The sequence below is a fragment of the Nyctereutes procyonoides genome, unplaced genomic scaffold (assembly GCF_905146905.1).
Source record: "Nyctereutes procyonoides isolate TBG_1078 unplaced genomic scaffold, NYPRO_anot_genome, whole genome shotgun sequence".
NCBI classification, from domain to species: Eukaryota; Metazoa; Chordata; class Mammalia; order Carnivora; family Canidae; genus Nyctereutes; species Nyctereutes procyonoides.
This window is the reverse complement of record NW_026575020.1, coordinates 19,853,912-19,878,306: the sequence shown is the minus strand read 5'-3', so window position 1 is coordinate 19,878,306 and position 24,395 is coordinate 19,853,912. Positions and strand designations below refer to the sequence as shown.

Here is a 24,395-nt window from a genome sequence, read left to right as displayed (position 1 = left end):
TTCTCCCCTTCCCCTAGAAGCCTGGTCTTGCTGAGGTCAGTGTGTGCGCAAATGAGGCACTGGCAGGTGTGGAGGGGGCGGACAAGGGAACCAGATGCTCAAACGCCCAGACGGCTGAAGCAGAAGACAGAGAGGCTGGGGAGCGGGTTCCTTCTCCAGGAATCCCAGCTATTCTTGGCCAGCCAGCAGCTCCTGGAACGCTGCGTGTGTGGCCTGAAGAATGGGGCCATTGTGAGCACAGGGCCTCCCCCAGCCTGCAGGGACCCCAGCGCTTGCAGTGCCGCTCTGCATTGAGCCTGCCACCCTCGCCTCATCCTCTTCCTACCACCCATGGCTCTCTATCTAGCCTGGGGAGTGAGGGAGGGCAGGGACATTTTGCTTTTTCAGGCCACCTCTCCCCATCACAACTACTCACACAGTCTGTGGTCTTGGCTTGGACAGAAAAGAACGCGGTTCCGGCCTCTCCAGCATCCCTACCCCACCTGTTCTCACTGGAAACCATTCCAAGGAAGGCTGTGCCCGCCTCCAGGCCCACCAGCTGGGGACACCACTTTATTCCAGCCACCCCATCCCCCAAAGTCGAGCCCAGCAGGCCTGCATCAGTCTCCCTCTTGCTCTGGGTCCTGACCCTCCCACCCAAGAGGGGTCCTTGGAAACTCCTTGTACCCAACACACACAAGCTTCCTGGAGGTGAGGCCTCACATTTGAAAAGACCCAACTCTCCAAGAACTGAGCCAGGAGGTTCTGAGGGGAAGGAGACAGTCTTGCAAAGAAGTCCCAACCTCTCCATCGAGCTTTAGATCCTCTCTGGCCGCCTGAGCTGTCGCCTCATTGATAGAAAGTGCACCTTTAGCAGAAGAAACAAAATCCTCCAGGCTTGGGGTCCTTTGAGGAAGAGCCATTGGGGTTTGAGACCCTTTTTGGCTTCTCCTTGGATTGATCCCACAAAGATCAATGTCTTAAGAGCACAAAGACATTCTCCAGGGAACAAATGCAAACTTTCCTGCCTGGTCCTCTGCAGGGAGGCTCAGAAGCTTCCAACACAGATCCTGCCCCTGGGCCAGGGCACACACACTGGCCATGAGGGCACCAACAATTCAGCAAGAGGTGGGGGGTGTCTTCAGAACAGGGCACCCTCCGAGTTGGCATGCCAGCAGCCCATCCAAGGCAGCTCTGCAGCCCAGCGGCCCCAGGCGGTCGCCTGCAGTTTGGCCTGGTCAAGGCGCCAGTAGCGGTCATCCCTGAAGAAGATGATGGAACCATCAGGCCGAGGCAGGGCGCCGTTGACCTCCTTGGGGACACCGCCCCAGTCCTGCAGGCCCCGGGGGTAGTAGGGCTCCACCTGCAGTCCATCTCGGGCCAGCACGTAGTAGCGGGCACCCTTGAAGAGAACGAGTCGGCCCAGAGGCGGGAAGAAGAGGGCTGCGTCGGGGTGGCGGGGCAGGCCCCCTGCCCGGCACAGCTGTGGTGAACCCCACACTGGCTTGGGGCCGCGGAACCTCCAGCATCTGCTCCCTGTAGGGCATCGGAAGAGCCAGGGTGAGCTGGTGGCTTTCACCCTTTGGTCCTCCGCCTCACCTCCTCCGTCCATACCTCTGCTCCCCCTCATGCTGGAGCCCAAGGTGGTTAGTAGTTGTGATAATCAAAATGGATCACACAGTGCTAATAATTGGTCATTACCCCCTAAGGAGGGCCTGTTGTGGCCTAGACCTCCAGCAGGTGTCAGTAGAGGGCAGACCGCCCGCAGGAACCCAGCCAGGGGAGGGGGGAAGCTGTCCCCTTCCCTGAAAGGGCAGTGACCATAGCGAAGGCCAGTCGCCATCATTTCTACACATAGTTCTATGAGAGCAGGGATTTTTGTTTTGTTCACTACTGTATCCCAACACCTCAACCGTGTCTAATGCACACAAGGCACTTAGTATTTGTTCGATGAATGAAACTACATACTCATACTGCATGCTCCTCAAACGTTATGTTGTTTAATCCTCCTTCCTCAACAAATCTGAGGGATTCTTTTCCCCATTCAAGAAATTCAAGCCCAAGTCAAAGGCCCGATCTCACACAACCAGGATTCTAAGGAACTAGGACTTTTTGGCTGATTGCAGAGCTCTGGAGTGGTCCTCTGCTTCCCTTCTAGACTCTTCTCTCAGCTCTCCCACCCTTTCTCCCTGGGACAACCTCAACACTCATGCCTGGCATTCCATCACTGAAGGAACCTCCTGGTAAAATGCCCTGGGGTCACAGGTTCAGATTGGAATTGAGACTCCTCTCTTCTCTTCTGACCTTGACCAGAACACCTCCCTTCTCTAGGCTCTGTTTTCTCATCTGCCCCAGGGCTGGTACCTTTGAAGAAGTAGAAGTCCCCACTGTCCAACGACACTGCAGCAGCCTCAATGTGGGGGGACAGCCCAGCCCACCTTTCCTGTAGTGGGCGTGGCTCTGAGACATTGCCATCTGGGGCCACCTCCCAGAAGTGGCTTCCTTGAAAAATGTATAGTCGCTGTTGTCCATCTGTTCGGAGACAAGAGAATTGAGGAGTGACCATCAGCCTCTTGCCTTCCTTCCAGGGCAGGTGCTAGAACCAGCTTCCCAGACTGAGGAGAGAGGATGTAGCGTGCACAGGTGGGGCAGAGGGACAGCACACAGGAGGAAGCAGTGTTCTGCTTGGCAAGGGCTTGCTACCCTGCAGAATGCCTGTGGCTTGGGATTTCTGGATTTTTTTTTTTTTATTCATAGCCCCACCTTGGATTCTAGCTCTGGAGACCCCTGGAGAAAGGGGAAGGAAAAAGGAAGTGAGGCAAAAGGTGGGACCATCTTACCTACAGTGATGGCATCGAAAGAAGAGTGGCAGTATTTGGGACCCTGGATTTCGGGGCGCCTTCCCTGGGGCCTGTGGGGGTCCCAGGCCTCAAAGTCAGTGAACAGCTTTCCTGGGAGCTGGATGGCTACTGAGCCCCCCTGGGGCTTTCCTTCATGGGGAAGGAGAGAAAGGGAGAGAACACACACTGGTTGGGGCATGTGTTGAGGGTCTTAAGACCTCCCTTCTGGTTCCTTCCATCATTATCTGGTATGAGAGGCAAGGAAGGAGGGGCGGGGGTTGAGGGCTAAGAGTTGTCCTTGGTTGTTGGTATTATTAACCATAGCACTAAACTGAAGTGCCCTCTTGCCTACAGAACAATCTGGGAAAGAGGACCCTACTGAGATAAAACCGGAGTGGGGGACCACACAAGGGTTTGGCATTAAGAAGAGCCAGAAGGTTCTCTTCCTTGAGTCCTGGGCAACACACATGTCATGCGGGCAGAGTTCAGGGGCCTGGGCTGTGATAGTTACAGCAATTATAAGAATTACATCGCCATACTGAGAGTGAGGCAGAGTCCAAGAAGCTTAGAATGTGGCACCAGCTCCTGCATCCTGCTCTGCAACTCTCTAGCTGCGTGACCTTGGACAAGTTATCTAACCCCTCGGAGCCCCGTTCTCCCCATCCGTGGACAAAAAGCTGCTCTCCCCACGAGTGGGCTGCATGCGGCATACACATGAGATAGCAGCTGTTTGCCGGGTTTCTTAGGCTACAGAGAAGCTCATACCCACTAGGGCAACAGGCCTGGGAGGTAGGCAGGGCCCCAAGTGTTAACCCCTCTCTCAGAAGGCGACACTGAGGGCTCTCGGAGGAAATGCTCTGCCCACGAGCGAGCACCTGCTTGCCAGGAGTGGCCTGCGGACTTGAGCCCGGGCGGTGACCTGCCTGCGCACCGCGCCCTCGGAGGGGAGGGCGCCCGCCCGCCAGCTGCGCGGCAGCCCTGGCCAGTGCATTCTGCGGGGCGGGGCGGGGCGGGGGAGACCTCGGCTGGCTCTACCTGGCAGAGGCCCAGGCTTGGGGGGAAGCGGGCACCGGCGTCGGCCAGGGGGAGGCTGGCGGGGAGCGAGCGGAGCAGGCACGGGGCGGGGCGGGGCCGGGGGCAGGGCGGGGGCCTGGGAGTCGCGGCGGCGGCGGGACCGGCCGGACTCGGAGCGCCGGGAGGGCCGAGCGCGGGCCGGGCTGGGGCGGAAGGTCGGGCGCGGGGCGGGCGCTTTCCCCGATTTGAGGGGCGCGGGGCTTCCGGACCGCGGGGGCCCGGGGCTCACCATACAGGCCCTGCACGGCCAGCACGTCGTCCCAGCTGAGCAGCGCGTCGCGGCCCAGCCTCTTGTAGTAGGGCGCCATGAGCGCGCGCGGCGCGGGGGAGTGCTGCAGGCCGAGCGTGTGGCCGATCTCGTGCGCCAGCACCACGAACAGGTTGCGGCCGCGGCGGCGGCTCAGGGACCAGCGCTCGTCGCCGTCGAAGTGCGCTTCGCCCCGGCGGGGCAGGAAGGCGTGCGCCAGGGCGCCCCCTGCAGGCGGCGCGGAGGGTCAGGGGCAGCCAGGCCGGGAGGGCCCCGCGCCCCGCCCCCGCCCCCCCCCCGCCGCGCGCCCTCCCCGCAGCCGCAGCCGGGGGCGCTGAGCCTCAGGGCTCAGGGGTGGCTGTGGCTGTTTTCTGCCGCATAATTTCCCTCCTAATGACCTGGGGCAGAGGCTGCAGTGGGGAGCACTGAACTGGAGACTAGCAGTGGGGTGTGGACGTCTAGGAGGCAGCCAGCTGTGCATCCAGCGCGGGGTGGGGGTGGGGGGGGCTAACTGCCGGGGTTTCAATCCCGGTTTTACTATTCACTGGCTGTGTGGCCTTGGGCAAGTAATGAATGCTGCATAGGAATTATCTTCACAAAGATCTAGGGACAGGAATAGTGGTTACCCCAGAGGTGGGCACGATGGGACCTCCTGGATGTTGGTGATGGCGTTTATCGATCTGGGTGCTGGGTGTGTTTGTGGGTATGTATAACCTCTTTTTTTTTTTTTTTTTTGTATAGCCTCTTTAATAAAAAGTATATCTGTGTGCGTGTTCTTGCCTTCCTCTGCAGGGCTCTGCTGGGGGGTCTCCACTGCCTTGCTGTATTATGTGTGAGCAGAGGGAATGACCTGGATCAGTGATGTTCTAGCTTGTGGCATGCCCCACAGGGAGCTTATCCCATTGCACAGCTCCCAGGGCCCCATGCTTCATAATTCACTTCCTGCAGGGACAGGGGCCAGCAAACTGCATCGTGATAATGTTGGCCTAGAAGCCTGCTGAGGGCACTTCCAGCATAGCCTTCTTGGAGCCCAGGCCAATGGGGATTGACCACCATTAAAGGAGAGCGGCCCGGGGTGTGGGGAGTGAGCCACATGCCTCCTGTTTGGAATATGCCTCAAGCTCCCCGAGCAATGTTAGCCCTTTCTGTTCACTTTTCACAGTAACCCTGGGAGACAGATGACAGGTTTCAGAGAGAGAAAGAGAGAACACTTGAACTCAAAAAAGACAAAGTACCTGCCCCAAATCAGAGATTTCTCCCAGTCCAATGTTGTCTTAGCTGGGTGACTCTAGCTGGGTATGGGCATAAACATGTCACGTAGATATCATGGGTAAAGTGAGTTACATGCAAGAACACATGTGTGTTACATGTGGATTCTTGAAAACCTTAGATTTCTTGCAGTCCTACCCTGGGTCCCAGCAGCAGGGCCTGGACTTGGGCTTTGCTTTGAGTGGACTTGATGGAAAGCAGAGGAGCACAAGGGAGGTGAGGGCCTAAATTCTCAGGCCACACAAAGGCTTCAGTTCCCACCGTGAAGGGGTCCAATCAGGTGTCCTTCCCTCATTAGAGTGGAGGGTGGGGGGACGATGCACAGGTAACCCGCAGTCAGGTTCTGAAGGCCAATGTTGGGCGGAGTGGGAGGAGAGGAGTTTAGATTGGTGCCGTAAGCCTTTAGGCTAGGGGCAAACAGGGCAAGTGTCCGGGCTGAGGTGGGAATGTGAAGCACTTCTGTGGGGGGAGAGGGGACAGAAAGCCTCTTGCCTTGCAGCAGTGACTGTTGTAGTGGGTGTGGGGAGGGCAGGCGTGGGATGGCAGCAGCCTCTGGAACTTTCTAGGGTGGTGGTCTGGGAACATCCCCTCCTGGAGAACAGGAGAGGCACAGGCCTGTCTAGAGGCAGAGGATGGATGACGGGACCCCAGAAGGTTCTCCCAGGAGATCCTTGGGAATTTGCAATGTGCTTTCCGTGCAGGACCTCATCTGGCTGTCCTTTCAGCCATGTGGCACGTAACTGGGCAGGAACCATTGTTCCCATTCAGGAGACTGAGGGTTCTTTGAAGGAGGATACGGCTCGGCCCAGGCCCCATTGCCCGCCCCAGACTGCCTCTCCTGGTTGGGTTCCCCTGCGGCCATGTGGGAGAGAGCCTCTGTGTCGGCACCTGGGCCATCGAAGGCGTTGCCCAGCCCGTCGTTGTGGTCACCCTGGAAGAAGGTGAGGCGGATGTCAGCAGGGACTGTGGCTGGGGCCTCCCAGAACTCCAGCGCCGAGACATTGCTCCACAGTTGGAAGGCGGCTCGCACGGCCCCACGAACTGCAGGCTCAGGGAGGTGCTGTGGCCAGTTCACCAGGCGGTAGGAGAGGTGCTGCTTGTACCACTTGCTGCCTGCCAGCCAGAGAGGCCACGTCAGTCACACTTCCCTGTGGAACCTGGGGCTGGTCCCCAAGGACCCATATGATGGGGGCTCGGCCCTCCTCTGGGGAGTCCCGGATGTGAAGGAGAAAGACACACAGCCCTGGCGCCCCGGAAGAGCCCATTTGGTGGGGGAGACACTGCTCTCATGTTGATAGGACTACCCTTGTCCCAGAGAGTCCCCAGTCTAGTAGCTTGGGCTGGGGAGGTCCCTAGGGGAGATGTGACCTCTGCCCAGGAAAAGCCCCAGCCTGAAGGACTCTGCCATTTGGGGTCTTCTTCCCCACAGCCTTGGCTGAGCCCGAAAACTGCTCTGCACCTCTTGCTGGCCGCAAACCCCTACCCCTGCCCACTATGTCAGGAGGTGGAGGAGAGAGGGAGCCAGCGGGGCCACGGCTTGGACCCCATCTCACTTCTCTCTCCTCTCTACCCCCCACACCCGCCTGCCCCTCCCATTCCACTGCTGCTGAGAAGCTACCAAGACCCATTTATTAGAGGTCTTTTCCTGACCCCTGGCCCTCCCCCTCACTTCCTCAGGGACTCTGGAGAGCTCCGAGGTGAAAACAAATAAGAACAAAGGGTGTGTTTTGTCACTCACTGAGACAGAGAGAAATTTTTCCATCTCTACTTAGTTACGAGTTTCTATTCCTTTGCCCAGAACTGCAATTCCTCCCTTGGATGTAAGTCTCTTCTGGCCTCTCGCCCAAGCCTCAGGTCAACTGAGTCCCCTACAGCTCACCACACACCCTGTACCAGGGTGCTTAGAAGGTCCAGATCTGGAGTTTTTCATGGGGTATTTCTGAGCTTTCCAAGCTCAGGGGCTGAGATTGTGACTTCATGTGGAAGACTTACAGCTCAGACATAGGCCTCTGAGGCTCCCTGGGGCCCAGGGAGCGCTTAGGAATCATGTTATCTTTGAGGTCTCAATTTCCTAAATGGACCAGAATTCTCGAACTGTGGGTGACAAGTAGGCAGGCCAGGCCAATGGGCACAGCCCTCTCTCTCTTTGGAAGAAGAATTGAAGGTTCAGAGCGCCTGCCCTTTTGCCTCGGAGAAATACTTGCCTGAACCAGAACTAAGGTCCTGGAAGGTTAGCCATCTCCTTATCCAACCTCTCTGCTCTGTTCTGGGGGAATTGAGACCAGGGGGCAGTGACCTGCCCAGGGTCACAGAATGAGTGAGTAGCCGAGGTAGGCCCTGGGCCCAGGCCCTGACATCTGATCAGTGTGCTTTCTACTAGATCACGCAGGTAAGCAGGCACACTTGCTAAGACTCGAGGCTTATATATTTGCCTAAACGTGGCTCCTCTGGGTCAAAACAGGAGCTCTGCATGAACTGAAATTCTTCAGATGGAAGGGAGGGTGGTAGAGAGTGGATAGAGGAGCTGAGTGCCCTTTCCCTCCCCCAGCCCCCATGGAAATGGGGGAGGGGAATGTCTTTTCTCCCACCCTGAGCCAAGCTCCATTCAAGGCAATGCTGCCTTCCCAGGCCTGTTTGGCCTGGCAGCCACCCAACCCCTCCCAGCCAGTGACCAACCCTCAGGGAGGGAAGAGGGAAGGATTCTTAGGAAGGGAGGGAGACAAGGAAGGGGGAGGGAAGGCCTGGGGTCCAGAGGTGACCTGGAGGGCTCTGGACTGGCTGGCGCTGGGCATTTCCACACCCTGTTGGGGGTGACTGACTCCCAGACTTTCCCCATCCACCTTCAAGCTTCTAGAAGAGTGAGGCAGCTCTTTCTGCCTCTTTGCATTAGAGGAGGGCCTCACCAATCTGGCAAGAAAGGGAGAGGGTGAGCACTTTTCTCACTTTGGCTAGGAAAGGTGACAGCTTGCAGGCCAAAAATCCTCTTTGAATCTGTGTGTGCATGCGTGTGTGTCTTTGGAAGAGGACGGAGAGGACAAATAAATACAGGACTGAGAGAAAATGGCTAATTTTCCTTGGGAGGGGTCGTTCGTGTGTCCTGCCATGAAGGAATGACCTCCCCACCACCCTAACCACCAGCCTGAGCCCTCTCTGTCCTCTTCCAGATTTATGTCCTTGGAGCAGGTTGGAGTAGGTTGGCCACCTCAGGCCCCCATCCTGAACTCTGGCCCAGGCAAGGCTGGATTCTGCAGTGACCTCTAGGCCACAGAAGGTGCACCTGCCAGTGCACCTCCCCAACCCACACACCCTTGCTCCAAAATCCAAAAGGGATGAGGGAAGGAAAAGGACATGGGGAGAAGTGGAGACCTCCCTGCTTGGGGAGGACCCTGAATCCTGACTCCTAGCAGGATTCAACACTGACTCCTAGCACTCCAACAATACTGTGTTGGAATCCCAGGACTTCTACTTGCAAACTTAGATAGCAAATTATGGAATCTCTCCAAACCTTAGTTTCCTTATTTGCAAAGTGTGGTTGGTAAGACTTAGTTGTGGCAAACATGAGATGGCAAATGAAGCAGCAATGTATAGCTGCCAGGCATGTGGTGGGTGCTCAGTAAATGCCCATTCCCTTCCCCTTTCTTTTCCACCCCGGATTCACTGCTGTACCCTTCACCCCTCCTCTTGAGCTCCAGGGACCAAGGGGAATTGAAAATCTCCCCAGCAGGCACTGAGGGGACTAGACACTTGGAATGAGGTTGCCAGATTTAGCAAATAAAAACGTGGAGCACCTGGTTAAATTTGCACATCAGATAAACAACAAATAACTTTTTTAGTATAAGAGTGAGAATAAAACAATTATCTGTTATTCACCTGACATCCAAGTTTAACTGGACATCTTATATTTTGCCTGCCAACCCTACCCTGGAGCCCAGCTTCATCAGTATAGCATTAACACACAGCATCAACAGTCACTGGCCTAGAAATCCACATCATTTTTAAAGCAGCCACGCGTGTCCTGGGGTTTTTCACATGTGGAATATCACTCCTCCTGGTGTGAGAAGGCTTGGCCACATTCTGACTATGTGGCCCTGGGGAAAACATTTGCATAAGCTCTTTGTCCCTTCATTTACCTATCTGTAAATGAGGATAATGATGGTCCCTATCTCCTAAGGTTGTTAGGGGATCACACAAGTTAACCTATTTAGAACTGCACTTGGCACGTCGTAAATGCCCAGTAAGGGTTAACTATTAACAATACCTTTTCCTAAAAACAAAACAAAACAAACAAACAACAACAACAAAAAAACCTTTTCCTAACAATACCTTTCCTAAGGAAAGCACAGGAAGTGCCTGCCAAGCATATAGCTCCTTTCTAGGGAACATCTCACTCAGGGGGTAAAGGAAGTCAAGCTGCTGTAGTTCACGTTATGAACTAGAGGAAAAGTCTCCATCTCACCTGGTCACTGCTGTCTGGACCCAGGGGTCAGGGTCAGACGGTGATATGGGGCTAGGCTGGTGGAGCTAGGCTGGGAGGGCAGGGCTACCTGCCTGGGAGGTGCCTTAGTTTGAATCTTTGTTACAAATGGATGCTCCGAATTGAATAGTGCCAAATGGGTTCCATCAGATATTCCCTTGAAAAGGCAGAAGAGGCAACCAGAAGAAAGTATCCTTGGTGTTCACGTTGTGCCCTGGATGGCACCCAGGAGGCATCATCCCAGTTCTCTGGGAGATCACCTGTAACCTGGAAGTGCCACTGCTGAGACTGTGTCTGGGGCTGCCCCACATTCCAGTACAAGACCTTTCTCCTTGGTGATCAGGGGCCATCTCTACTTTGCAACCAGAAAGGGCCCATGTCTTAGATGAGGAAATGAGCAGTGACATACTGCTGACCCCAGAGCCCCAGCTTCAGGAATGCTGTTCCAGCTCACGCTGCACCCCTGTTCTACCTCCGCTGTCCAGAAACACAGTGGGATGTGGAACATGTTGACACCAAGGACTTCTCGACCACATAGCCTGGACCCCAACACTGCCATACTCCAGGAGTTGAGGGGAACCGCTCACAACTTCCTTGTGGATTAGCTAAGAAATAAAAACGACCTATGAACCTCATGTTCTGTGCATAATGGATATTGTCGGTGGAGGTAGATAATGCAAATTAAAAGAGGCAATGGCCCAAAGTGTTTGTAGTAAACTTGATTATAGATGAAGATTTGACTCAACAACCCTATCTTCTTAGAAATCCTAAAAACTGCAAAAAATTGGTCAGAGAAAATGAGACTTAGTGCAAAGAAGATGCAAAAATTACACACAGTAAAACCTGTTATTGATGAAGAATTGACAGAAGAATCAAATCTTCATAAGTCTTAGGTCTGTATCATTTGGCCCTGGAAGATTGAGATGCCCTGGAGATGAAATTGGACCTGGAGGAAAAGGAGGAAGAGGAGGAGAAGGAAAGATAAAACCAAAACTACAAAAAGAGAATCACAACGGCAGAAATTGTGATGTGATGTGATAAAATAAGCAGTAGTGAAATGTCCAGAATAGGCAAATCCATAGAAACAGAAAGCGGATTGGTAGTTGTCAGGGGCTGGGGGGAGGGGGCACAGAGGGGGAGAGCGGGGAGAGTGATCGCTAAGGAGCCTGGGGTTTCTTTCGGAGGGGATGAACATGCTCTGGAATTAGATTGTGGTAATGGTTGCACAATTCTGAGAATGTACTAAGAACCACTAAGTTGCACACTTCCAATGGGTAAATTTTATGACATGTGAATTATATTTCAATAAGGCTGTTAAAAATGTGCTTTGGACAAAGTAAAACTGATTGATAAATTGTATCTTTGTTGAATAATCCTTATGAAAAAAAGAATTGATGAAAACAACTTTAGGAAAATGTAAACAAAATGTTGGCAACAGCTTAACTGCTCTGCATAACAACCTGATCAAGGAATGAAGTGGGCTTGATGGGGCTTGCTCTGGAAAATATTTGCATAATGAAAATTCATCCATGTAGGTATAATTCTGATTTAAATGTCTGTGTTCACAAAGATGGTCCTCCACTTGAGGGGTCCTGTTCACCCACTGTTCTCCCGTCTCGGGCCCTTAGGGAGGAGGTTACTGACAAAGCCCAGTCTGAGGCTGGGCTGGTTTTTTCTCTGGCCACAGGGCTTCTGGTTGTTGACAGTCCCAGCTTAGCTAGATTTCAACAGGGCTCACCTTGCTTTGCAAAGCGTTTCTTACGCCTCATTTTGGCCCGGCCTCCAGCAAACAGGGCACTGACCCTCTCGTTCCAGGCCGCCTGGCTGTCTGTGTCTGCCACCCCACAGCGGGGCCGCATCATCTGGCGCAGGGTGACAGGGTCTAGCACACCGCTGATGGGCAGCTGAGATACCCACTGGAACTCCCTGTCAGGAGGAATTGAGATAAAGGACCACAGTGTATGTGTGTGGGGGGGAGTGGTGGTGAGGGCAAGGAGCTTCCCTGGAGACAGCAGGAGGGGGAGGGAACATGGACACAGGTGGGGAGGTCAGCCTTCCACGAAGAGGGAGGGGGTGACCGAAGCTTTGCCCTCCGCACCCCAAGCCCCCCACATCCCTCTGTCCTACCTGATGGCATTGCTAAATCTTGCGGAGGTGAGGTCTTTGGGGACCTGCTCATTGAGATATCCATACTTCTCCAGGAATGCCTGAGGGAGAGAGGAGCGTCAGCCTTCCCATGCATCCTTTCCCCTCCCGTGGTCTCCAAGCATCTGTGGCACATACATCATCATGCCCTGTCTTAACCTTTGTCCCAATGAGGTCTATAAGCTATAGGAAAAGGAGTCCCGGGATAAAGCCAGGAGGACACAGACTCCGTTCCAGGTGACCACTGACTACCTTTTTGGTCTTGGGTAAGTCACTCAATATTTCTAAATCCTAGCTTTCTTAATTCTCAAACTGGCCGAGCAATCCCCACCTAGAATATTTCCCGGCATGGTCAGGGATCTAGCAGGGCATGCTGGATGAGTTAGGGGCTTGGGAGTCACACCAGGCTGGGCTTAAATCCCAGTTAGCAAGCTATTTCTCTAAACCATAGCTTTCTTATCTGTAAAAGGGGCTTAGAAATAGTATGCAGCCTACAGGTTTTTGGTGAGGCTTGATCACAGCTGTGAATACAAAGCACTTAACACAGTGCCTGTCACCTATGAGGGGCTCAATACAGAGCAGCTATTATAAATATAAATATGCACTGTTGAAATGCTTCAGCTCTGCTCCTGAACATCTCACCTGTCTAGGGAGTTGCCCTGTATTGGTCAGAAGTCGGGCTGGTCACCTGCAGACTCTGCCATGCCTGGCTTGGGAATTAATTATCTAATTCTGGCTTCTTCCTAAATGATTCACCTCCCTCAAAATGCAGATATATTTAAGGCCCTACAAACAACAGATGTACTTGCCTTCAACTCTATGGTTTGTATACAAACTTGGCTCCTTATAAAAGTAGTATTTTGTGGAGGGGGAACACCTGGGTGACTCAGTGGGTTAAGCGTCTCTCAGATCATGATCTCAGAGTCCTGGGATTGAGCCCTGGCTCTCTGCTCAGCAGGGAGTCTGCTTCTCCATCTTCCTCTGCCTCCCCACCCGCTATTCACCCCCCTTCCACCCTCTACTCATGCTCTTGCTCTCTTTGTCTCAGATAAATAAATAAAATCTTTAAAAAACAGTATTAATGAGGTGCCTGGGTGGCTCATTTGGTTAAGTGTCTGACCTTGGCTCAGGTCATGATCTCAGGGTTCTAGGATGGAGCCCTGAGTAGGGCTCCCTGCTCAGTGGGGAGCCTGCTTCTCCCTCTCCATCTATCCTTCCCCCTGCTCATGCTCTCTCTTTCTTTCTCAAATAAATAAATAAAATCTTTAAAAATAAATAAATAAATAATAAATAAGATTAAATAAATAAATAAAAATAGTGTTAAAGAAAAGTAGTTTTGACGGGAACCTGGCTGGCTCAGTAGGAGGAGCATGGGGCTCTTGATCTCAGGGTTGTGAGTTCAAACCCCACATTGGGTATAGAGATTACTTAATAAATAAATAAATCTTAAAAATAAAAGTATTTTTTTAATTTAAAATTTTTTTTCAATATTATAGGGAAAAGTAATTTTTTAATTAGAAACCTGCAACTTCCTCTTTTCATTGACTCATTTGTTAATTCATACAATGACCTAGGCACATGGCCAGGTGCAATGACCAAGATTTGTGGCTAGAGACAGATAATCGAAACACAGATAACAAGTAAAGGAGGCAGTTTTGGTGCGATAAAGAAAAGAAACTGGGTGTTGCGGTTGAGAATAATTTAAACAGAAACTTTTCATCAGAGGTCAGGGAAGGACCCTCTGAAGAGCTGGTATGTGATGTGTGTCACAAAGAATGAGAAGTAACTGGTCATGCAGTGAGGTGGGAAAGTGTGTTCCAGGCAGAGGAGCAGCAAACGCAGAGCCCTGGGCTAGGAACGATGTGGATGTGCCTAAGGAACAGAAGGAAAGCTTGAGCACAGTGAGTGTAAAGGAAGCCCGACGTGGGATTCGATCCCGGGACTCTAGGATCACGCCCTGGGCCAAAGGCAGGCGCTAAACCGCTGCTCCACCCAGGGATCCCTGGCTGCTTAATTCTTACAGACACACATCACCTCTCTATTTTTAGCCTTCCTTGCTGTGTTATCTATATGGAAGTAATTCTGTTTTCTTTGTTCTCTTACACACTTTTCTTTGCTGTATCTTTTTAAGATTTTCACTTATTTATTTGACACAGAGAGACAGAGAGCACAAGCAGGGGTAACAGCAGAAGGAGAGGCAGAAGTAGGCTCCCCAGTGAGCAGAGAGGCCGATGTGGGGCTCCGTCCCAGGACTCTGAGATCAGGACCTGAACTGAAGGTAGACGCTTAACATACTGAGCCACCTGGGTGCCCTCTTTGCTATATTTCTTAAATCAACTCCAATCACAGCTGTTGCCTCCAGGAAAGGCACAAATGAAGAAGAAAAGTAGACCCTAAGAGCCAGCATGGGCAAGCTCCTAAGCCTTTGTAAGTATCCTGCCTCAGCTTTGTGAATTTCATTATATTCGCCTTCAGCTCTTCTCAATAAAGCCATTTTCCATAAGGAACCCTTATTCTAGACCACAGAACACTTCCCAAGTCCATTTCATTATTCTTCTACACTAATTTATTTGTATTTCAGTACTATTTTCTTTTTTCCCTTTCCAAATGGACACTATTTTGGGATGCATAATGGATTAAAGGAGTTCTAGTGGCTTAATCTGGAAGATTATTTATTGTCCAAAATAGTGTGGCATCATGGAATTAGCCACGGGGCTTGGAATCAAGAATCTGTTCTCAACCTTGACTCTGGGTGGCCAGGGACAAATTATTTAGCATCTCTGAGCTTTCCATTTCTTTACCCACAATGTGAAGAAAAGAATACACCACAGGGTTCTCAGAAAGATTATATAAAGCAATGTGTAGCTAGCATACATAGTAAATACTTGATAAACCGTTGATCTAGTTGATTTACGTTAGTAGAAAAATAAACGGACTTTCCGAACACAACCTGTCTATAAGATGGGAACTGCTCTGAATAAGGCAGTTCCAGCTCTGCTCTCAATATAGGTGCTCTATCTTAGACTTGCCTCACCCCAGCCAGGTACCTGGTTCTCTTCTTTGCCTCCTCCCTTCCCTTAGTGGGGATGGATAGAATGGCTTTCTAAAGGAAGTTGGGAAATCAATGTCCCCTTCAAAGGAGGTTTGCTGAGTGACTTGGAAGAGACCCGGTCACAGGCTAACAGGCTGGCACTCCCTGTGCTCCTCCCCCCAAACCCACCCAGCCCTTATCAGAAAGTTGGCTCCGGTTCTGGAACCATGAAGCCTTGGACAGAGCAGAAGGGAGGGGATATTGACTAGCGGCGTCTCCTGTTTCCTGGCTGGGCTGCCATGCCTGATACTTTGGCAGGCAAAGTGGAGTGGAGGGCAGGATGAGGGTGGAGGCCTTTATTAGGGGTCCATCAGAGGGGGAAATCCTGGACCTCTCTTCCTGACTGGCCTTTGGCACACTGTGGGTTGCAAGGCAGAGCTGAATTCCCAGGAGGCAGTGTGAGCACATGACCAGTCAAGAGATACCGAAAGAATGAGAAAAATAAATTTTAAGAATATGACATTTTATATTTCCATAAAAGCACTGAAGTATTTTTTTTAAAAGATTTTATTTATTCATTTGAGAGAGAGAGAGCAAGCACAAGCAGTGGGGAGTGAGGAGCAGAGGGAGAGGAGAACAAGCAGACTCCCCACTGAGCAGGTAGCCCGACACGGGGTTCCATCCTAGGGGTTTGGGATCATGACCTGAGCCGAAGGCAGATGCTCAATGGATTGAGCCACCCAGGCGTCCTGCACCGAAGTACTATAATTGCAATGACCAGAACATAAGGATTCCCTTACACTTATTTCATTTTTAATGATCATTAATATTTTTAATATGAACATTTAAAAATTACATATAGGAAGGGGGCCCTTCATATCCTCAGTGCTGAGTGCTCTAAAGTTCTGCTCACCAGTGGCAGCTCCACCTCACTGACTGAGGAGGAGGCACAATTGAGACATCCTCTCCTCCTGCAGCTGTCCCTAACCTTCTTCTAGAAGCCCACTTGCCACACCTCAGTTTTCCCCTGCAAAGGCAATAAAAGTGCCCTGTCTGCATGGGAGAAGAAAGAACAGAGGTGTGGGGCAGGTGACAGCATGGTAAAGGGATCCCAGAAAGAGACAAAGGACTAGAAGGTAGAAGTCCTGTTTCCATTCCAGCTCGACCATGAACATCTTGGAGAAGTCATTTCCCTTCCAGGCTGTAGCTTCCCTAGGGTTTGTCCTATGTTCTCTTAGGTATCCCCTGAGGTCCACTTGGGGTCACCTCCATCCTCCTGCATGGGAGCTGTGTCTGGCTTCTCCTCTCTGCCTTGCAGTTCCTAACACCAGGTTTTCTCTTTGCCCTGTTCTCCACTCATCCTCTCTCCTGTGAAGCCCAAGGCTTAGGCTGAGAGGAGAGGAAGCTAGAGGAGCATGCATCTTCTGTGATTCACCCTGCTTAGGTCTAAAAGCTTGTGACAACCTGCCTCGTCCACTTGGTCAGGACTCGGGGCACTTCCCTGGGGAGTCGCCTCTGAAAAGTCCTGGGAGTGGTTGTGGTGTTTGAGTAGAATGAAAACGATTCTCCCTGGGACCCCGAAGGCTGAGTGGACTCAGGACTCTGGAGGTTCTAGTCCTGTGTCTGTCCTGACTTGCCATGGGAGGGTACGCAGAGCCCAGCCCATTTAGTACCCTAGGGATGAGGAAATTCTGGCCATTTCTGAGCAGGACAAGACTAGGAATGAGGTATAGCAAAATGAATTGAGGCCTGAGTCAAGAACTCTGAGTCACTGGCCTGGCAGGGCAAGAGCACTGGGCTGTGTCTTGAATTTTGTTCCTGTGCTACTAAGAACTGTGTGTCCTTAGGCAAGTTCTGTGCCTCTCTGGGCCTCCGTTTTTTCTTTTCTTTCTTTTCTTTTCTTTTCTTTTCTTTTCTTTTCTTTTCTTTTCTTTTCTTTTCTTTTCTTTTCTTCTTTCCTTTTCTTTTTTTAAAAATATTTTATTTATTTATTTGAGAGAGACAGAGACAGAGAGAGAGAGAGAGAGCAAGTACGAGTGGTGGGAAGGGCAGAAGGAGGAGAAGCAGACTCCCCACTGAGCAAGGACCTGATGACTATATCCCAGGACCCTGAGATCATGACCTGAGCCCAAGGCAGATGCTTAGCCAACTTAGCCACCCAAGTACACCTGGACCTCCATTTCTTCTTCTATAAAATGAGAGGGTTGGTTTGGGCTAAAATGTATTCCAGCTTCATCTATTATCATGGACTTGCCTCTGCAACTGATTAGCTGTGTGAACTATGACGAAGTTACTGAACCTTTCTGTGCCTCAAAGTGTGACAAGCAGGTAAGAATGATTTAGGTTTCTCACAGGAATGTCATGAAAATCCAGTAAGAAGATAAGATGCCTGGGACGCCTGGGTGGCTCAGCAGTTGAGCTTCTGCCTTCGGCTCAGGACGTGATCCTGGAATTCCGAGATCAAGTCTTGCGTCGGGCTCCTGCATGGAGCCTGCTTCTCCTCCCTCTGCCTATGTCTCTGCCTCTCCTCTGTATCTCTCATGAATAAATAAATAAAATCTTAAAACAAATAGATGAGATGTCTTGGGAAAGCTTTATGACAGTTGCCCCCATTAAAAACTTTATAGCATAAAAATTTTCTTGCTATAGTCACAGAGCTTTATTGCAGGAACAGAACTTTGTTAGTAAAGTCTTGGAAGGGCAGCTCTGAGTCTTATGTCTACAGAGTGGCTGGGACACCCTCCATATCAAAGAACTGCAGGAGCAAAACTGAGACCAAGAATTTTTCAGATTTATTTATTTGAGACAGAGAGAGAGGAAGGGGGGGAGAGAGAGAGAGAGAGAGAGAGAGAGAGAGAGAGAGAGATTCTCCAGCACACTGCCCAATGAACTGAGTCCTGAGCCTTGACTAATATAGAGCTTTTAAGGGTTTTGTACCTCTGAATTTCACTGTAACCTTGCAAGAACATAGGCAGGACAGGTGTTGATAATTCCATGGTAAAGAGGAGGAAAGTAAGTCTCAGGGGAGCAAGCAGTGTCTTGCCAAAGGATCCTAAGTGAGCAACAGAACCAGTACTTGAGTTCAGATCCTCTGACACCTATCCCAGGATTTCACATTCACACAAGTGACTCAGGGGCTTTCAAACTGAAGGCATGGAACCCCTTCTCTCTCCACCAGGGAAACAATTATCAAATGAGAAAAAAGCTGGGGATATTTCTAGCTGGGTTCCTTCTTCCTCCTCTGTAAGCAGGTCCAGGCCCAGAGCAGAGGAAAGAAGCTGCTTTGGTGGTGGACTCCGGCTTTCAATAGAAGCTGGGAGTACATCTCCCATCACACCCCAAACAGGTCATCTGACAAGACACAGGTATTCAGCAAGAGGCAACTATGTTCCTTTTGCTCTCTGCTCCTAGGATCTCCTGAAGGCCACAGGGCAGTGGGATCCACTCAGATCCTTTCCCTTTATTGGGGGCAAATGCCTTCCCTTCCCTCTGTCTGACCCCCTTAAACTTCTCTTCCTTTTCTTCATTCCTAGTCTCATATTCATAAAGTTCTGTCTGGGTGTAGCCTAGATACCCTCTTGCTATAACCCCCCTTCCTATAATTTTTTGTCCTTAAGGAAGTTGGAAAATATTAGCCGATCAGTCTCCATCCAAACCCCTCTTATACTTTTTCTAATGATAAATAATTGTACTGTATGGACTCATGGTCCGCCCTAGGCTTGTATGGCTAAATTTAGGGCACAAAATAATGCCCTAAGCAAGGCTGGATTTCGGGAGAGTTGTCCACCTGTCTCCTTACTGTATTCCTGCTTCCACCGCCCACGTTTTGCTTAGATCCCTTGGTTTTCAAACTGGTTTGACAACTGCTTTTCCACCAGCTCATGGTCCTCTGGGACCCTCCAGAGCCTCTTGTGCACTTCTATTCACCCTGCACCCATGAGTCACTGCGCTCAGCCCTTGGGAATGGTTTCCACACCCGGGCTTCTGGATTTCTGACTCATAAAAAGTCAAATGAATGGCTCTGGGGTATGAGAAACAGACACTCCATCTGGGGGTGGATACTCCACAGAAGCTGCAATGTTTCCCTGGAGAAACGAACTAGCCAGCTTCTTGGTGTACTGGTGCACTGGGAGCAGCTGTGCAGATATGCATAGACCACCAAATGGAAGGCAGGTTCCTGGACATACCACCTGGGTGTTTAATGAAGCACAGTAGGCAGATCCCCTGGGACAGTCTGTGTCACCCAAGAACAGGACAGGGCCTGGTTGCAAACAGGAGGGGGGCCAAGGTGATGATGTCATTCATTAACTCTCAATCTTGTAGCTCAGCAGTGGAGGCCCTTCCTACTCACTAGTATCATGAGCAGCACTGGTTTTCCCAAGTGGGCAACAATGAACTTGTTCATAATGCAGCTTTTGTAAGTGGTCAGTCTCCTCCCAGGCAAAGCCCACTTTGGAAAACCCTCAACTTTATTATTTTGTATGCACATAAGGGACACATATAGCCATGCACACAGGGCACAGAGATACAAACGGGGAGACATGGGAACACAGACACACGCAGGCACCGGCATACAAACACACCAGAGCCAAAGAAGGTTAGCACTAAGAGAGTCATTTAAGAAGTTGACTCCATTATTTTACAGAGGAGGAAACTGTAGCCTGCCGCAGTGAGGGGACTAGCTTAAAATCACACAGCTTATTTTTATTCTTTCTTTCCTTCTCAGTCCTGAACTCTGAACTTTACCCACGAGCTCAGCAGGAGTGCTGTGCTTTACTGGGGGTCTAGCTCTCTGCACTGGAGTCAAGGAATCACACCTGAGCAAAGAGCCAGGGTGATCACTGGGCTCACTTTGTGATTCCCTTCTGTGGATGGTTGCATTTCCCTAAATGACCACAATAACATCTCCCATTCCCATGCTCTTCTTATAGTGACTTCAACACTCCTGCCATTGATTGTGGGGGTTATGTTCCCTCCCCTTGACTTGGAGCTGGTGACTGCTCCAGCCAATGTGGTATAGCAGAAGTGATGCTATGACACTCCCTAGTCTCAGTCCTAAAGAGGATTTGACTTCTGCTTGCCCTCTCTCTCTCATTCTCTCTCTCTCTTTTGGAATACTCATTCTAGAGACCCAACTACCAAATTTGGGACCAAACTAGCCGATATGGAGAAACCACGTGGATAGGCCCATAGGAGAGAATGGTGCCCCCCCTGCCCCTGACAGCCAGATGATTCCAACCCTGAACATTGTAGAGACACACTGCCCTGATGTGCCCTGTTTGAAATCCTGACACATAGTATCTATGCACATAATAAATGTTTGTGCTACTTCGCTAAGTTCTGGGGTAATTTATAATGTAGCCATAGTAACTGCAACACCATCTCCTAGGAATTATAGCTCTGTGCCTCCTGTTGTCGAATGCTGAAAATAGTTTTCTAGCATATTTTGTCCTGTATTATTGTTTTAGGAGAGCTAGTCACTGAGCTAGTACTTTTTTTTTTTTGAAGATTTTTATGTATTTGAGAGAGAGAGTGAGTGAGCATGAGTGAGGAGAGGGGCAGAGAAATAAGCAGATTCCCTGCTGAGCAGGGCTTGATCCCAGGATTCCAAGCTCATGACCTGAGTGGAAGTCAGATGCTTAACTGACTGAGCCACCCAAGTGCCCTGATCAGGTCAGAACTTTTAATCTGAAGCTCAGTTCCCTAAAATAATGATACAGATAATAATGAGAAGAATATTGAGAGCAATTTCCTTTTATAGACTGTGTTCTACATAGCAGGCACTGTGCTGAGTGTTTTATATGCATTATCTCCATGAAACCCACAACGGTCTTATGAAACAAGCATTTGTAACCTCTGTTGTACAGAGAAGAAAACTGAGGTTCAGAGAGATTAAATGATTCACTTTTGGTTTGCACACACATCTGTCTGATACTGAAGTTCTTGCAATTAGCCATTTACAGAAGCACATGTAGACATACTAACACCCCCAATTTGCATATACGTACATATGTACATGCATAGGCATATAGAAACACATCCACATTTCCAGAGTGTTTTATACTTTTAAAATATGTCCTGTTCTCAGAGGTAAAAACTCCCCTTCCCCCAATATTGTTAAATAGACTGCAAGAGACTCAATCTGCTTAGTATTATGTTTCCCGAGCACACCCCAAGATTAAATTCTCTCCATCTGGGGCCACCACAGGCATGGGCGGCAGAGATATTGTCTCTGTTCTCCTGCCAAGGATTGCCTGGGACCCAGACTTGGGGGGAGGTGGTACGGGACTCTTAATAGGACTTGGCTTGGTAGACAGAAGCCTTCTCCTGGGGCCATGAGGACTGTACACTTGATGTTGTAAGATTCTAAATTCAGTGAAACAGCGATTCCCAAATGTGCAGAAGCAGAGAGCACAAAACAAGAGCCCAGCGCTTGGAATGGGAGAGGGGGCACCTCGTTGTTGAAACAAGGTTATTTCCAAATATTCCAGAATAGTGATGGGAGCTGGCTGATGGAAGGAAGAGCCATTCGGTGGGGGCTTCTTCATTCTGGAGGTTTCTTAGATCCAGCATGCCTCTTCTAGGGAAGGGGAATGGGAGGGTACTGAGACGTTCCTGACTGGGAGTTTTAGATCAGGAATGAAGCTCTTAGGGAGCAAGAGTCTTTCTCAGGGCAGGGCACCGGGCTGAGGAATTTAGAACTTCTCCTTAAAATAGTGGTGACCCTAGTCCTAATGATGAAAATGAAAGGAGAAGTTTTAAATTAAGGTTCACCTCCACGTTCCTGCCCTTTCTCAAGTCCGGTCCCGAAGCACTGCTCCAAAGCTCCTTAGAAGCAGTTCTTGAGACTAAAATACTCTCACCCATTTTACAGGTTAAGAAACCAGTCCCGAGCTTGGACGCTGACTTGTTCAAGCTGGTCGCGCGGCAGCACCAGCCCAGGAAGCCAGTGCTGTCTCCTGTGTCCCCGCTTGCCGGTGACAAGCTGTCCACCTCACCGATCTGGGGGGGGGGGTGCTCTGCAGCCTCTGCGAGGGCTCGGGGCACCCGACGAATGCTGCCAAGTCTCCGCAGCCTACGCGGCGAGGGACCGCAGAGCAGCTCTGTGCCTAGCTGGGGTGCCGGGGCTACCTCTCTCCCAGCTGTTGCCCGCCTGTCCCACCTGGTCGCTTCCTCCTTCCCCCGTCCGGGAAAGTCAAGGCAGATAGATCCGCGCGCCTGTGTGGTCCCAGCTCCGGCCGGGGAGAACGCGCCCCAGGCTTTGTGTGAGCAGCGGGAGAGGGTGACGCACGTTGCCAGCTCGGAGGAGAGGCTGGCTGACCTGCCTGCAAAGTTCCGGAGGGTCCCCGGCTCGCGCCCCGCTCGCCGCCCCTCACGCCTCCGTTACCTCCGCCTCCCGGCGCAGCTCCTGGCCTCCGCGCTCGGCGAGCTGGGCGTCCAGGCCGCCCCCCAGCAGCAGCCACAGGGCGCGCAGCAGGAGGCCCACACGCGCAGCCATATCCACCCCGCTGCCGACGCGGGGCGCGGGACCCGTGGGCAGGCCCCGCGCGCCGGGCTGCTCCAGGCGGTCAGCGGCGCCCGGGGCCCCGCGGATGCTCCAGCCCTGCGCCGCCCCTGCGCGGAGCGGGAGGCGCCGGGGACTCGCGGGTGCCCCGGCTCCGTGCGCAGGGCGGCCCCGCCGGGCGCTTCGCCGGGAGCCGGCCCGGGGTGGAGCAGCGCCTGCCTGCGGGTCGTCTGCCCCGGGACCGGGAAGGCAAAGGAGGAAGGGAGGCAGGAGGGGCGGGGGCCGGGCACTCCGGCCCCACCCACTCGGCTCCGCCGCTGGAACGCGCCGCTGTCCCGGAGCCTCTTCCGCAGGCTGCACCGCCTGGCCGGGTGCCCGCCGCCGCCCTGCCCACCCTCCCTCTCGCCGGCCACCTCCAGTTGATCCGGGTCGCTCCCGGGAGGGCGGGGGAAGAAGGGCTACCTAAGACTTCCATCAGGGAGGGTCCTGGCCGACCTGAGGGTCGCTGATCATTTCAGCCGGGCTGGCAGGGAGCTAGGCCCTGGGCTGGGGTCAGAAGGATTGGGTTTGAGTTCTAGATCTGTTTCTTTACTAGCCGGTGAATCCTGCTTCAGTTACTTGCTGGTTGTGTGGTCTTGGGCAAGTCACTCACCCTCTCTGAACATATTTTTCTTTTCTTTTAAAGGTTTTATTTATTTATTCATGAAGGATACCCCAGAGAGGCAGAGACACAGGCAGAGGGAGAAGCAGGCCCCCTGCGGGGAGCCCGACGTGAGACTTGATTCCAGGACCCGGATCTCGCCCTGAGCACAAGGCAGATGCTCAACTACTGAGCCACCAGACGTCCCTCTGAACATATTTTTCTCATTACTAAATGTCGATAATAAGAATACCAATATCATGTGGTTTAGGGAGCATTAAAGGAGGGAATAATGTCTGTAAGTAACTGAGCACTGTACCTGACATCGTGCAGTATGCAATTAATAAGTGGTAGGCTGCAGCTTCGTGACTTTTGGCAAAAGATTTAACCACTTCGAGCTTCAGTTTCCTCATCAATAAAATGAGAGCAGATTACATTTAGTTCTCAGAGGTGCATGAAGATTAAAAGAGAAAATGAGTGTAAAGTGCTTGGCTTTATGTATTCCACAGAGTCCTTAGCAAAGGGGGAATGAAACGATATTTATGTGAGAGCCTGCGCTAAACTCACACTGAACAAAAGTAAACTGTTTTCATTAATTGCTTTGGTGACTGTGAGCGGGGTGCTCTCCCTCTTCTGGTCTCAATTTGCTAATCTGTGTAATTTAAACGGCGCAATGATACTGACCTCTGGGGGACTGTTTGTGCGGATCCCCTGAGTTCATAGTCTAAAGTAGTTTGGAATGTCTAAGGTGCTGAGCAAATGTATTGCAGTGTTCCTTTCCTAAGGTTTAAAGCCTCAGTAGCACACAGAAGGTTTTTGTGTTATTAAAAAAAAAAAGGTGTCTGTCTGGTGGAGGAATGTCTAAAAGGCACCTCTTTCCTCGGGCAGATTTTGAAAGAGGGTCCCTACGGGGGTCTAATTGGAAATAGGCCCCGCCCACCTCCCAGCCGACCAATGAAAAGGGGACACTCCTCCTGGGCGAACCAATTAGAAACGGGCGCATCTGGGGCGCAGGCCAGTGAATAAAAAGTGGCCTTCGCCCCGCCTGCGCCAGGGCCCTCCAGTGGGCATAGAGTTGTAATGGATCTGTTAGTCCATCCATGCCCCTTCTCCGCCCATGCCCTTGTGCACATCGTGAGGAACGTCCTTGCCTGGAACGGAGGCCCACAGATGGTGGGCAAGGCCTGGGCCT

The 24,395-nt window shown here is 51.5% G+C and overlaps 1 protein-coding gene across 2 annotated transcripts; it reads right to left on the bottom strand.

Annotated features, from left to right (window-relative positions):
- Positions 1-518: 518 nt before the first annotated feature.
- On the bottom strand, positions 519-22,811 carry MMP28 (matrix metallopeptidase 28). 2 transcript variants are annotated; one of them, XM_055328946.1, is made up of 8 exons: positions 22,447-22,811; positions 12,011-12,090; positions 11,622-11,809; positions 6,298-6,522; positions 4,123-4,368; positions 2,820-2,969; positions 2,344-2,511; positions 519-1,515 (listed from the first exon to the last, which is right to left on the bottom strand). In XM_055328946.1, the coding sequence occupies exons 1-8, from the start codon at positions 22,555-22,557 to the stop codon at positions 1,121-1,123; spliced, it is 1,563 nt and encodes a 520-aa protein (XP_055184921.1). In that variant the 5' UTR covers positions 22,558-22,811; the 3' UTR covers positions 519-1,120. The 2 variants fall into 2 exon arrangements, with proteins under 2 accessions (XP_055184921.1, XP_055184927.1); XM_055328952.1 differs by lacking the exon at positions 2,820-2,969.
- Between the last annotated feature and the right edge of the window lie 1,584 nt (positions 22,812-24,395).